The 13,390-nt window shown below is 39.9% G+C and overlaps 1 protein-coding gene across 1 annotated transcript in view; it reads right to left on the bottom strand.

Annotated features, from left to right (window-relative positions):
* Nucleotides 1-946: 946 nt before the first annotated feature.
* LOC137078912 (phosphoprotein associated with glycosphingolipid-enriched microdomains 1) overlaps nucleotides 947-13,390 on the bottom strand; it is a 73,043-nt gene continuing 60,599 nt past the window's right edge. Inside the window, exons 6-7 of the mRNA XM_067446735.1 lie at nucleotides 9,971-10,096; nucleotides 947-3,973 (exon numbers count right to left, since the gene is read on the bottom strand). Coding sequence (XP_067302836.1) covers nucleotides 3,509-3,973; nucleotides 9,971-10,096 — 591 coding nt within the window. The 3' untranslated portion in view covers nucleotides 947-3,508. The remainder of the gene's footprint in view (nucleotides 3,974-9,970; nucleotides 10,097-13,390) is intronic.

Here is a 13,390-nt window from a genome sequence, read left to right as displayed (position 1 = left end):
TATATATATATATATATATATATATATATATATATATATATATATATATATATATATATATATATATATATATATATATATATATATATATATGCATTTTATTGTAAAGTAATAATATTTGTATGTAATGCATTCAGGTAATCAGGTAGATTTGTTAAACTCATTTTATGACTGTTAATCACAATTATGCAGATTCTTCTCCAAGATCAGTGTAAAAACATATCTGCAGATTCCGCCTGAGCCCGACTTTAAGTTACGTGCGTATTGAAAAATGACCACACATACTGTATGTACACCACCTAAACTTTCATTCAGCATACATAATGTTTAAGGTGGAAAAAAAGAGAAGTTAACTCGGTATTCTGTTTCAGCTAAACTAACACTGTGGCGGTGGCCGGCAGTCTCAAGCTGAGAGAACCAGTCAGGTGTGTTGTCAGAGCGAAGGGGGGTTAAGCTGACGTCTCCTGTGATCCCTGTGTTAATCTACAGGTAGTGCTCACACGGACCTACAGTCTGTTCATCCTGATTTGATTTAATCAGATCCAAACTCTTTAACCCTGCAGTAAACTGTCATCACACTGCAAAAAATCATGTTCTTTTTGACAGTACAAATGTTTAAACAAATATTTAATCAAGAGAAGCAAAATTACTTACGATATTATGGGCCAGATTTACTAAACCTTGGTGCATTTACAGAAAAGCATCGCTTGCCATCTATGGTCACAAGTTCCGTTGTTATCAGCATAGTTCAACGAGTCGTTTCCACCTCAACGTGTTCCCCGAAATTATATAGTTCCAACAAATATTTGCATGCAGCATTGCAAAGTTGTGTGGTTCGAATGACGGCTCTCGTCAACAATGGAACACGAAACAAGATGTTTTCTTGTTTGCATGACATGTGGACTTAAACCCTTATCTTGAGCAAAATAAGCAAGCTGACATTCAGTACAATCTATATATTTTATTTTGAATATATACAAATGTCATTTACGTGTCAGTTTCTCAAGAGTTTCAAAGCGGCATTTTTGAGGAGTGCATGTTAGTCATAGACTATAAAAAAATATGGACGTAGTGTCCGTGACGTCACCCATAGGATTCCGATAAGCCGCTCGGAAGCTTAAAGTATGGGCGCGCTGGCCGTTACCATCTTGCGAGCGAGTCATCGCGTGTCACTCCCGGATAACAGAAAATGGGCAAAAAGGCGGAATGTGGGCGGAGCTTAGGTGACGCAATGACTATAGACGGCAGATAAATGGCTATCCACCTGTCACTCAAAGTAACCACGCCCTTAATTATGCAGAACATTAAGGCTTTATATAACGTAAACGAATGAGTTATAAAAAAAATTATCCACCCCCACAGTTGTCATGAAGGTCAACATTAGCCATATAGACCAAAACCACAATTTGTACCAGGCTGTAAACATGTTTTTTTCTGCTGTAAAGTTGGGCATTTTAACATGGGGCTCAATGAGATTCTGCTCGCTTCGGGAGCCTGTCCCTAGAGGCCAGTCGATGAAGTGCAGTTTACATTACTGCCGTATTGGCTTCAAGAGAGATCGCGGGAGGTTGCCGCTTGGTGTACGTACATTCTCTAGTACGTGAGAAAGAGCCTATGATTTTTGTCTGTAATAAAGCAAAATTTGAATTAGTCCTCAGATGCCATGTCCATAATTTATAGCAACATTTTTTAGCATTAATTAAATCTCAAACAAATAAAATAAGTTTTACTCTGTTAAACGTTCTTAAACGTCAAATTTGCGATAATGCGGTTTCGGGAAACAGTCGTGTCTAGCTAGGCTGTGTTTAAGTACAATTTTGTATGCCCTTTCTTAGCTAACTTCCCTCCATTTCGAAAATGGAAACTGAAAATCAATTGACAGGCGACTCCCTCAGACGTCCCGGCTCCTTGGTTAAAATAGCAATTTTCTCACAATTTACAAATAGTTGGAAACATTTGGGATATTGTAAGAACTCAACTGAACAAAATATATAATACTGGCCTGGTGGTTTTTGGATATTTTACAACAAAAATACTACATAGTGTACCTTTAAGGTAGCTACAACATGTATTAAATGCGGTTAAATGTCAAAATAAGAATATCTTAAAGTTGTGTGGGGTGGGGGTACAATAAGCGTGACCTGCTCTGACGTCGCAATCATGGTGCATTGTGTTCTATGGATCTGCCTGAAGTGTACATGTTCAGTAGACTCCCTCGGTCAAAATCAAAGGGTCGAGGCTCTGTCCAAATAAATTTCCCTCATCCACTTGACGAAGCTGAATGCATTTCAAAAATCCGATTCCCCTTAACTGGAAGTGCTTAGGAAAGTTTGCGACTGCAAGTCTAAAAGTGGAGTTAAACACGGCCCTAGTGGAGTTCTTCAACGACAGCGAGTTACGGCGTTGTATAGGAAACACACCCCAGAGCAATTTAGCTTAAGACCACAACGCCATAAAAGTGCTGATGGGAGTGGAAATTTCTACCAAGAGTTCTGAAATTTCTGTCAAGATCCAGGCAAATTAGCATTTAGTTGCAAACTAGCAGAGCCAATGATAAACAGGAGTGGGTAATCTACTAACAACACAGGCACAGCAAATAAAAAATAATGAGAATTTGCAAAAAAAAAGATATGTTCAGATAATGTCTTCTTCTAGCATTCCAAATAAATGAACACGGGTGGAGGAAATTGTCCCCTTTTATCATATGCTCTCTGTTGCCTTTGGTTCCTCCTCCAACATCAACTAGTGCAGAATGTCAAGCGCAAACTGGGTTAAGACGCTTTTTTCTGCGTTTATTAATGGAGCAAATACCAGTAAATTGACTACCGCGATCCTTAGTAAATCATGGTGCACTGTTCATTTAAACGCTCTCCTCCCATCAATTTTGCGTCTGAAAAGGAAACTCCTACAAATGCATATGCTGCAAAAATATGACAAAAGAGGGTTTAGGCTGGCAAAAGCAGTTACTAAATCTGGTCATAAAATTATTGCAACTAAGTGAGAATATACTTAAAACAAGAAAAAATATCTGCCAATGGGGTGAAAGAGTAAACAAGTTTGTTTACGAGAAATAAACTTAATTCAAATGGAAAACTAGTTTTTTTCTTACCCCATTGGCAGACATTTGTTGTTTTAAGCATAAAGTCACTTCATTTTGACGTTTTTGTTTTCCAGAAAACAAGAATTTATATGTAATTTTGCTTCTCAAATAAATGTTTCACGATTTACGAATATTTGGTATGTTTTTTGCAGTGTAGCGACTGTTGTAGCATGGTGGAAAAACCAGTTTAGATCCCTGTATTTGGTGAGCATGCTTAAAAACCAGCCAGTTCAGTGTTGTTTTTGTCTGCATGATTGTTGCTCTCCATTAAATATACATTGGTATCTGGTTATGTAGGTTGGCATGTGTTTGGCAGCTGTAAGCTGTATGTATCTTTTCATTTGGGCTGCAGTTTGTTCTTTTCCCCTCTGTAGGTGTTTCATTTGACGGTTTAAGTCAGGCTTGTTTTTATAGCCCTGTAACGTACATTTCCATGCCGTCGTTAAAGGTAAAGATAGTGGTGGTGCTCGCTGCGTTCGCTCCCTGCTTCACGTCGCCGATTGTCTCGTAAAAGTTCTCGCAGGTCATGGCTCTGCCCGGAACCTGTGGGGGCTTCTTTTTGGGCTTCAGCGTGTTGCTGGCCAGCTTCTCCCTTTTCCGGTGAGAATCGATGGTGGCGTAAGCCGGGTCCGACTCCACCGCCAGGCCCCGGGGCCAAGTCTTCTCTCCCACAGGTTCGTAGCAGGGCTCCTCCTGGGGGCCGCTCCTCCCCCACACCTCTTCCCCCGCAGCCCCGGCAGCGGGCCAGCCCGCGGCGCCCCTGTCCTCTTCCTGGGGCGCGGCAGAAGCCATCGGCCTGCTCTCCTCCTGGCTTTGACCCTGCTGGTGTCTCCTCTTCAGGGTCTTACAAACGGTAGAGTACATGTCAGAGATCTGAGGACAGAGAGAGAGAGAGAGAGAGAGAGAGAGAGAGAGAGAGAGAGAGAGAGAGAGAGAGAGAGAGAGAGAGAGAGAGAGAGAGAGAGAGAGAGAGAGAGAACCACAGCATGAGAAACGCTCAAGAGTGTGCAAAAGATCAGCTGTGCCAAAGTGGATTTTCGTAATAATAATAGCCGTCCCGTGGAGCACATTCTCAAGTTACAGTTAGAGTGCTGAAGGACTTACCAAAAAATAGAAAAAAAACATTAAACACACAGATTTCAGAGCACAGAATACATTCACAAAGTACATGTCAATTCAGCTGGTTGTTTACTGGCCCCGTCTTCAAATCTATAAGATATTTGTTTCTCTCCATCAGTTTAACTAATGTGTGTAAGATTGTGGCCAAAACTGGTACTGCAGGTGTATCCCCGTCCCCCTCCACCTGACTCGAGGTTGCCAGATAGGCTGCAGGATCAGCAGGAGCGTTTGTAGATCTGCAGCTGTGGTAACTAGAGCAGATCTGGCGACCCAGATGCCCAAACACTACTGACTTTGTGATTGGTCGATAGGTGGAGGGCGGAGCTTCAGGCCAAAACACAACATGACAACATCAACATCAGTTGAGGGCTGCAACAACAACTTTTAAATGACAATATCCTGGCCGGACTACTGTTGTCAGTCATATAAGTATTTGAAATTAACATGATTTCTTAATGTCTGGTGACATATCAGGGCCATTTTATGATTCATTGAAATACATTTCTTACATACAGTTCCTTTAATTCTCAGATTTAGGGGGTTGTTCAAAGTTTGATCAATAGTAAGAGTAACAATTGCTTAGCAAACTAAAACACAACAGGACAGATCAGACTTAACACAGCCTCTAATATGCCTGAAGATATAGTATAAGTAGTACATAAACGCCCACGGAGGCGAGTGTTTGACGGAGGGCTGCGTGGTAACAGGACTCTGCTTGCACACAGCAGAAACATGACCCACTTTGGCCGTGATCGACAGAGCCAGTGTAAACACTCTTATCTGGCTGCGGAGAGCACCAATGTTACCTAACCTGCAGATAAGCCAGTTAAACTTTCACCACAGCAGCCCACCGAAGCGGCATTAACCCCACTGACCAGACAGGAGGTAAACGGGTGGGAAGACTTCCCACAAACTTCCTTTAACGTCCATGTGTGGCCCCAAAACAAGTCTTATATGTACAGTGATGTGTGTGTACATGTTTTTTCTATCCTGGTGGGGACTCTAAATTGAGCTCCCCATGAGGACATAAGCTTATAAATCATACAGAATGAGTTTAAAAAACCATTACGTCTATGGAGAGTCCTCACAAAGACAGCGAACTACTCGTGTGTGTGTGTGCACGCTCTGTTAACCTCACATGCCCTCTCTTGCAAAATGACATTTAGCACTCCCAGTTCAATGGCACGTATAAAATCTCCGTCAAGAACTCAGCTCGGATCTCCAACTCACATAGTGACCTTTACGGCGTTCGTGTGTACAGACTGAGGAGATGTTACGGCATGAATAAGAGCTCTGGACGCAACTGCGTTTGTCATGTTAACACCTCTAACAACGCTGCAGTATTTGAGCCTGTACTGTAATCTGCAGGCCGCGGCATGAAGCATAGCATGCGTCTGAACGCAGGCATGACTGAACCAGCCGTTTTTCAAGAAAACCGCTGAGTTCGATGCTGTTCGACACTCCCAGATGTTTGTGTGTGCCACGCTGATCTCCTCTCCTCCGTGTCGAGCATTGTTTACCGTGCTGTGCAGCGCTTTTGCAGAGCGAGAGGAAATCACAATGATGGGGGTTTCAAAACTCTCTGCAGCTGTTGAGAAAGCCTTCAGTTTTTTTCTCCTTCCTCTTGCTCTCTCTCTCTCTCTCTCTCTCTCTCTCTCTCTTTCCCCTTCATATTGCTTCATTCCCTCGCATTCGCACCCCCTACTCCCCCCGCCCCCAGAAACACACACATTTCTCTCATTTCTCTCCTTACAAATGCAGTCTCCTGAAACAGCTCAATCTTACACAACTGGCTGCATGTGTGCGTACACATGTTCTCGCAGGTGTGTTTGCACTTGGACACAAAAGCACGGTGGCTTTTTTGTAGCATTTTGATATTTCAACAATTAAGTGAGCACAGGAGTTCTGTCAGGACAATTCTTTGAGAGATTTGCATGGTAATGGTTTTGTTGATGTTAAAGGGATAGTTCACCCAAAAATGAAAATATGATGTTGATCTGCTGACCCCCAGGGCATCCACGATGTAGGTGTGTTTGTTTCTTCAGTAGAACACAAATGAAGATTTTTAACTCCAACCGTTGCAGTCTGTCAGTCATAATGCATGTGAATGGGTAACAACTCTATAAGAGTAAAACAAAAACATCTTTAGACAACATGCACAAAAACCCTGCTGCTCGTAACGACACATTGATGTCTTAAGACACAAACCGGTCGGTTTCTGTGAGAAACCCAACAGTATTTAAGTTTTTTTTTTTTTTTTTACCTCATATCCTGACGAATCTCATCGAGTGTTCTCCTCCGCTATTACTTCCGTCTGGTAAAGTCAAACTGGCGCGATCATATATATATATATATATATATATATATATATATATATATATATATATATATATATATATATATATATATAGATAGATAGATAGATAGATAGATAGATAGATAGATAGATAGATAGATAGATAGATAGATAGATAGATAGATAGATAGATAGATAGATAGATAGATAGATAGATAGATAGATAGATAGATAGATAGATAGATAGATTAGTGCATGCACGGATTGGCTGGATGAGGACTTTACATAATATATATATATGATCGCGCCAGTTTGACTTTACCAGACAGAAGTAATGACGGATGGGAACACTAGATGAGATTCGTCTGGATATGAGGTAAAAAAAAAAAAAAAAAACATAAATACTGTTTGGTTTCTCACCGACCAGTTCGTGTTTAAAGACATCAATGTGTCGTCAGGAGCAGCAGGGTTTTTGTGCATGTTGTCTAAGCATGTTTTTTTTTTTACTCTTATAGAGTTGTTACCCATTCACATGCATTATGACTGACAGACTGCAACAGTTGGAAATAAAAAAACTTAATTTGTGTTCTACTGAAGAAACATACGCACCTACATCGTGGATGCACTGGGGGTAAGCAGATAAACATCACATTTCCAATTTTGGGTGAACTATCCGTTTAATCTGCTTTATTTGGTCTTGGTGGAATAGATCTGCTATACTGCTGCAACGCAAGTACATAGACTTGGCACTGCCAATACATTTACAGACATTGCTGTGAGCATGTAAGACATGCTACTGCTGCCATTTCATGTAACATACATGAAATAACCCCCATAGCAGATCTATACAGGTGGAGCTGGGGAAGGGTTTCTGAAAGGGCGCGGCAGACTGCTAACAGCAACGCTACCGATATTTTAATGTTGAGCTGCTGATTGGCCACTGATACAACACAAACCACTCAGCTGTGCTAAGTAGATGATGATTTGATCACTATGAGTTATTGACCTATCCATATTCCGTTTCTATGTATTAATATCAACGTAATATTTGAAAGATCCTGATACAAATCAATATTTTTTTTATATTTAAAACCAGGGCCTAAACAAACATATGCACTTAGGTGGACAAGTCGTCCCCCCCCCCCCCCCCCCCCCATAATTTGAAATGGTAAAATTGTTTATTTTACATTTTTGACATTCAGACATGTAAACAAGTGTGAATGTGCATTTTGTAAAAAATAAAATAAAAAAAAAGGATTAATTTAGAACGAAGTTATAATTAGACCTTGTACTTATACAATATATTAATATAATATAATATTTTGTGTTTAATAATATTACGTGCAGTTTGTACAACTCACAGAGAAACTACAAGTGTAACGTGTGTTGCTTTGGTTTAGGGGCCATTTTCACAACACCGGATTCAACTTAAAACTAAACTTTTTAATTGTTTTTGCCATTAATTTACATGACAAGGGAAATTCATTCTTCATATTTTTCCGTTATCATATATTAAACAAACACATTCCTTTTGTTTATAATCATATACACTACTGTTTCGGAATTTTTTTTGAAAGAAGCCTCTTACATACTCACCAAGGCTGCATTTATTTGAATTAAAATACAGTAAAAACAGAGTAAAATTGTTAAATATTATTACAATTGGCAATAACTGTTGTCTATTTGAATATATTTTAAAATGTAATTTATTTCTGTGATGACAAAGCTAAATTTGCATCATTACTCCAATCACATGATCATTCAATTCTTTGATGAATAGAAAGATGAGAACAGCATTTATTCCAAACAGAAATCTTTTGTAACATCATAAATTATTTTAGTGTCTCTTTAAATCTATTTAATGTGTCCTTACTTGATAAAGTACTAATTTCTTCTTTAAAAATAAATTTTTTAAACAGTTTTGTATGTCATTTTTGATTTTTGAACATTCATGGATGTTATTTGTTCAGTATAATGTGTTAAGTGAAGTGGGCCATGCAGTGTCACGCCCACACACTCACACACCCACCTCATGACATGAAACTGGGCGTGTCTGGGCAAGAGAAGGAATGAGCAGAGGAGTGAGAGACGTGGAGAGCGTGGAGAAGTGTATTCAGCTCAACGGTTTCAACAGTCAACACTTCTATCTGAGCCAAAGGAGTTCAGCGTACTGTTACACAACTAATGAACAAAACATGTATACAATGTCATTTAAAAGTACATTTAATGCCACCCGAGGCACACATTCTAGAAGTTAAGAACAGAAGTTAAAAGTTTCACTGAACTGTTGTTGTATGATCAATGCACAATAATACAAATATTAATTTAGAGACTCGAATCTTGAATTAAGATGATTTTTCCTTCACCTACATATAACCTAAATATAACTAAAGTTATAGTGAACTTTACTTAAAATAGATGCAAAATAGTTTGAGATACACTATTGTTCAAAAGTTAAGGGTTGGTAATATTTTTGAATGAAGTCTCTTATCCTCACCATTTATTTGGCTGCATTTATTTAATTAAAAAAAATAATAATAATATTGTGAAATATTATTATAAATCAAAGGAACTGTTTTCTATTTGAATGTAATGTCTAAAATGTAATGTATTCCTGTGATCAAAGCTGAATTTTCAGCATCATACTCTTCCGTGTCACATGATCCTTCAGAAATCATTCAGATATGGTGATATTCTAATAATTTGATGCTCAGGTAACTTTTCTGATTATTATCAAACATTTAATATTTTTGTGAAAACTAGTACATTTATTCAAATTCTTTTGTAAATTCCTTTCCTGTCACTTTTGATCAATTTAATGCATCCTTGCTGAATAAAAGTATTCCTAATAAAAGAACTTAAATTTCATCAGTAATGTATATTCTGTAAAAAGTCAAATGTATCAGTCTGGCAATGGTTCAGAATACGTTTGCTGTAAACACTGACTCCAGCTTGTAAGTTTTGATTGGCCACAGGAAGCTGATTAAACACAGACCGACCTGGAGTGCTTCAGACTGCCTGTCTGTCCTGACCTCTCCCCACTTCTCATATTCCTTCCCTCCTTCCCTCACACCAACCCTGAACTGACAGTCTTCAACTAGCGCAGTCTACAGACCTTTGACCTGTCTGTTAGTCATGCCATTCCAAGCCAGCGATAGAGAGAGCGAGAGAGAGAGCATGAAGGGAGAGGAGAGGGGGAGGGGGAAAAGAAGGTTCAAACTTTCTCTCTCGCTCTCTAGCCACAATTTATCAGACAGCAGCCATCATTCCACTCACTTCCGGTGCCAGAAAATGCTCTTTCTTGACGGACAAAGGTCAGACTGAAGAGGTACGAAATGTATGCAAATGCATCCTGGGTTTTAGGGGTCAAATGTCAAAGTCTGCAACCCGATCCCAAACTTAGACAAAATGTCCCGATCCCGTCTGCTGTGCTGGAATAGCGAGGGAGATGTTACCTCCACGGCGGTGGGAATGGGATGGCTGTGTCCGTTCTCCAGCTGAGGAACCCCTGGCATGATGATCTCATCCTCTTCTGGTGGTTTCCAAATGTACTGCTCCCCATTGCCCATGAAGACCGCCTCCTGTTGGACACACAAGGAACACACAGGCTGGTCAGATCCCAAACAGACTGAATTTTGTCATCTGAATTTAAGCTCCCATTGGCATGTTTGTGAGCTCATGAGAGAAGACGCAACATTTGTTTTGTGAATGAATAATTTTTTTTCTGATATGTTCAATGAAACAACAATCATTCGTCATAAATCAGACTAATTCAATTCTTCGATCCAGTCCTAGAGATTAACAGCTAGGGTTAATATCGTTAAAGGAACTGTATGTAAGAAATGTATTTCAATGAATCATAAAATGGCCCTGATATGTCACCAGACATTAAGAAATCATGTTAATGTCAAATACTTATATCACTGACAACAGTAGTCCGGCCAGGATATTGTCATTTAAAAGTTGTTGTTGCAGCCCTCAACTGATGTTGATGTTGTCATGTTGTGTTTTGGCCTGAAGCTCCGCCCTCCACCTATCGACCAATCACAAAGTCAGTAGTGTTTGGGCATCCGGGTTACCACAGCTGCAGATCTACAAACGCTCCTGCTGATCCTGCAGCCTATCTGGCAACCTCAAGTCAGGGGGAGGGGGAGAGGGGAGACACCTGCCGTACCAGTTTTGGCCACAATCTTACATACACTTCCTTTCATTGAAACTAAAACTATTGAAGCATTTTTGTTAATTGAAATAAAGCTGAAATAAAAATATATAAATAAAACTTTATGAAATGTCAATACACTAAGTTCAAATAGCACATCTTGTTGGCAGAGGCTATTCACACTAACTCCGCCCACTGCTGAGGACGCTTAGCTGTTCACGTGGTAATACGCGGGGCAGAAAGCTGAAATCCGCAAAATCCTCCCGAGTACAAATCAGCCTATTGCTGAACTCACTCTTCTCCCTTTTCCCATCACATATTAAATCAGAAAAGCATTTATTTTCAAAAAATATATAAAAAAATATTTAAAAAAGTGGAAATAAAGCATCTACGTGTGTTTCATAATAAAGTGTTTAGGGCAGGGCTATTCAAATCTTACCCTGGAGGGCCAATGCAGTGCAGAGTTTAGCTCCAACCTTAATCAAGCACACCTGAACATGCTAATCAATGTCTCCAGGATCATTATAAAATCACAGGTGGGTGTGTTTGATCAGGGTTGGAGCTAAACTCTGCAGTGCATTTGGACCTCCAGGGTAAGATTTGAATAGCCCTGGTTTAGGGGGTAGGTGTAGGGTAGCCTGGCTCTGCCCTCCTACGTACTTCCGCTCAATTTTCATTTTCCTTCAGTACTACGTCTGGGTAGGGCTGGGAATCGATTCCAAAAAGAATCGATTCCTCGATTCCAAGGCGTTGGGAATCGAGAGTCGATTCCAACGTTTGGAATCGATTCCATCTCGGGGAATCGACTCCTCTTTATTCACTTGTCTCTCGCTTACTAATAATGATTGGAAGTCTATTTATTTTTTGCAAAAGGTTCTTTTGAACACTTAGTTTCAAATTACGAGTTAAAAATAAAGCAATTCAGCGTTTTTTTGCGTCATTGTGTGATGACGTCACTAGAACGTAATTCTAACTACTTATTTTTATGGTATGAAACGTTCAAATCGATCCATATGAGAACGCATATCGCTGATTATTACTATACCTTTCCTTCACTTAGTTTAATAGTGTTTATTGTCATTGTTTCCTTCTGTGATGCTGCATCGTGGACAAGTTTGCTACATATTTTGCACACAAAAACTCCATAATTTTAAATTGTGAAATGGTTCTGTTATCCACAAGGGTAGGTTTTGAGCGCTGCTTACAGATGCAGATGTGAGGGTCTTATTTTAATTTTCTATTTTCTTTTATTTTCATTAATCCATTGATAACAGAAAGAAAATGCGCCTAGTACAGCTTAATGACCGAGTCTATGTTGCTATAGTAATGAACGCAACTTGCTCGCGCATCTGATTGACAAATAAACTGCGCACTCTTATATAATTTTTTTTTCTTTAATATTGTGGTTATTTTACCTCGTACATTCTGTGCAAGAATACTTTCTACATCCTTGTATCCTGCGGTCACTCCGGAACTAGGTTCACCATCGATTTTGTTAAAAAAAGAAGAATCGAAAAGGAATCGAAAACAACAGTGGGGAATCGATTCTTGGAATCGACTCCGTCGATTCCGGAAACAGGAATTGGAATCGGAATCGATTCCAAAAATTTCGGAATCGACCAGCCCTACGTCTGGGACTGCGGTGTATTCTTAGATTTTCTCCGAACAAATTTTTACCGGTCCAATCAGCGAACAGAGGGAGTGGCTGAGAACGATGACGTTGATGTCGAGCGCTAGTTTGAGTTGTAGTTCAGTAATGGCGGCGCCGTGAAAGATGCAAACTAAACCATTCATTGCATTGTGGCACCGCTGCCGAATATCCAGAAGTTAAAGCCGGAGCAATAACAGTCTTTGCTGGGGTTTGTTGGTGGCCCTCCAACAGGGTAAACTCGGGAAAAGTTTGATTTTCCAGTTCGCTTCGTTAGTGATGAAGGAGTTTGCTGAAGCTATTCGGACGGTAACTGTTTCTCGTGGGGTCGGAAGGTATTGCCATCATTTAGGTTACAGGGACTGGTCAGTTATTTTATTGCCGTCCGTCTCTTACCACCCGCGGAAAAATCCCCGGCCGAGTTACCGACTCATGTTGATGTAACAGCTGTCCGAATCCTCATCTCTGAGTTTTCAACAATATATCACTTCAAAATTCACTGTTTGTAATCATTTCTGACCCCTGCAGAGCACCATACGGTTGCTTTGCTGTTATTAGGATGCATTTATAGACTTGTATTTAGAAGAGCAATATATTTCATCACCGCTCAAACAAATTAAAATAAAAGCACTTAAACATTTGAATCGGTCCGTTATTTATAGCAGCATTTATTATCATACCAAGCATATGACATTTTATTTACAGCATACAATCATGTTACGGACCGCGTGAGCGCCGCGTTCCTGTTCACAGAACTCTCCTCTCCACCGTGGCGTGAATAAATCACAATCCGAATGCACGAGTTTTAGGTTTTATCCTATAGTTTTATCACTGAGGTGGCATCTACATGTGCACTTTTATTTTGTCAGATTTCCATGTGTGAAACAGGCGAAGGGCGCATGACATACGTCACGAACAAACGTTAGCAATTGGTTATGGCAGATCCAGAGTGGCTCAGGGCAGATCCAATAGTTTTAAACCTCAACAGGGTGCCCGCCTTCACGAAAAATAAACCCTTGTCAATGGAGAGTGGCCAGACTCTATGTACAAATGAAATGTATGAGAGTC

Source organism: Pseudorasbora parva, chromosome 6 (genome assembly GCF_024679245.1).
Source record: "Pseudorasbora parva isolate DD20220531a chromosome 6, ASM2467924v1, whole genome shotgun sequence".
In the NCBI taxonomy this organism is placed as follows: domain Eukaryota; kingdom Metazoa; phylum Chordata; class Actinopteri; order Cypriniformes; family Gobionidae; genus Pseudorasbora; species Pseudorasbora parva.
This window is presented reverse-complemented; position numbering and strand designations above follow the sequence as displayed.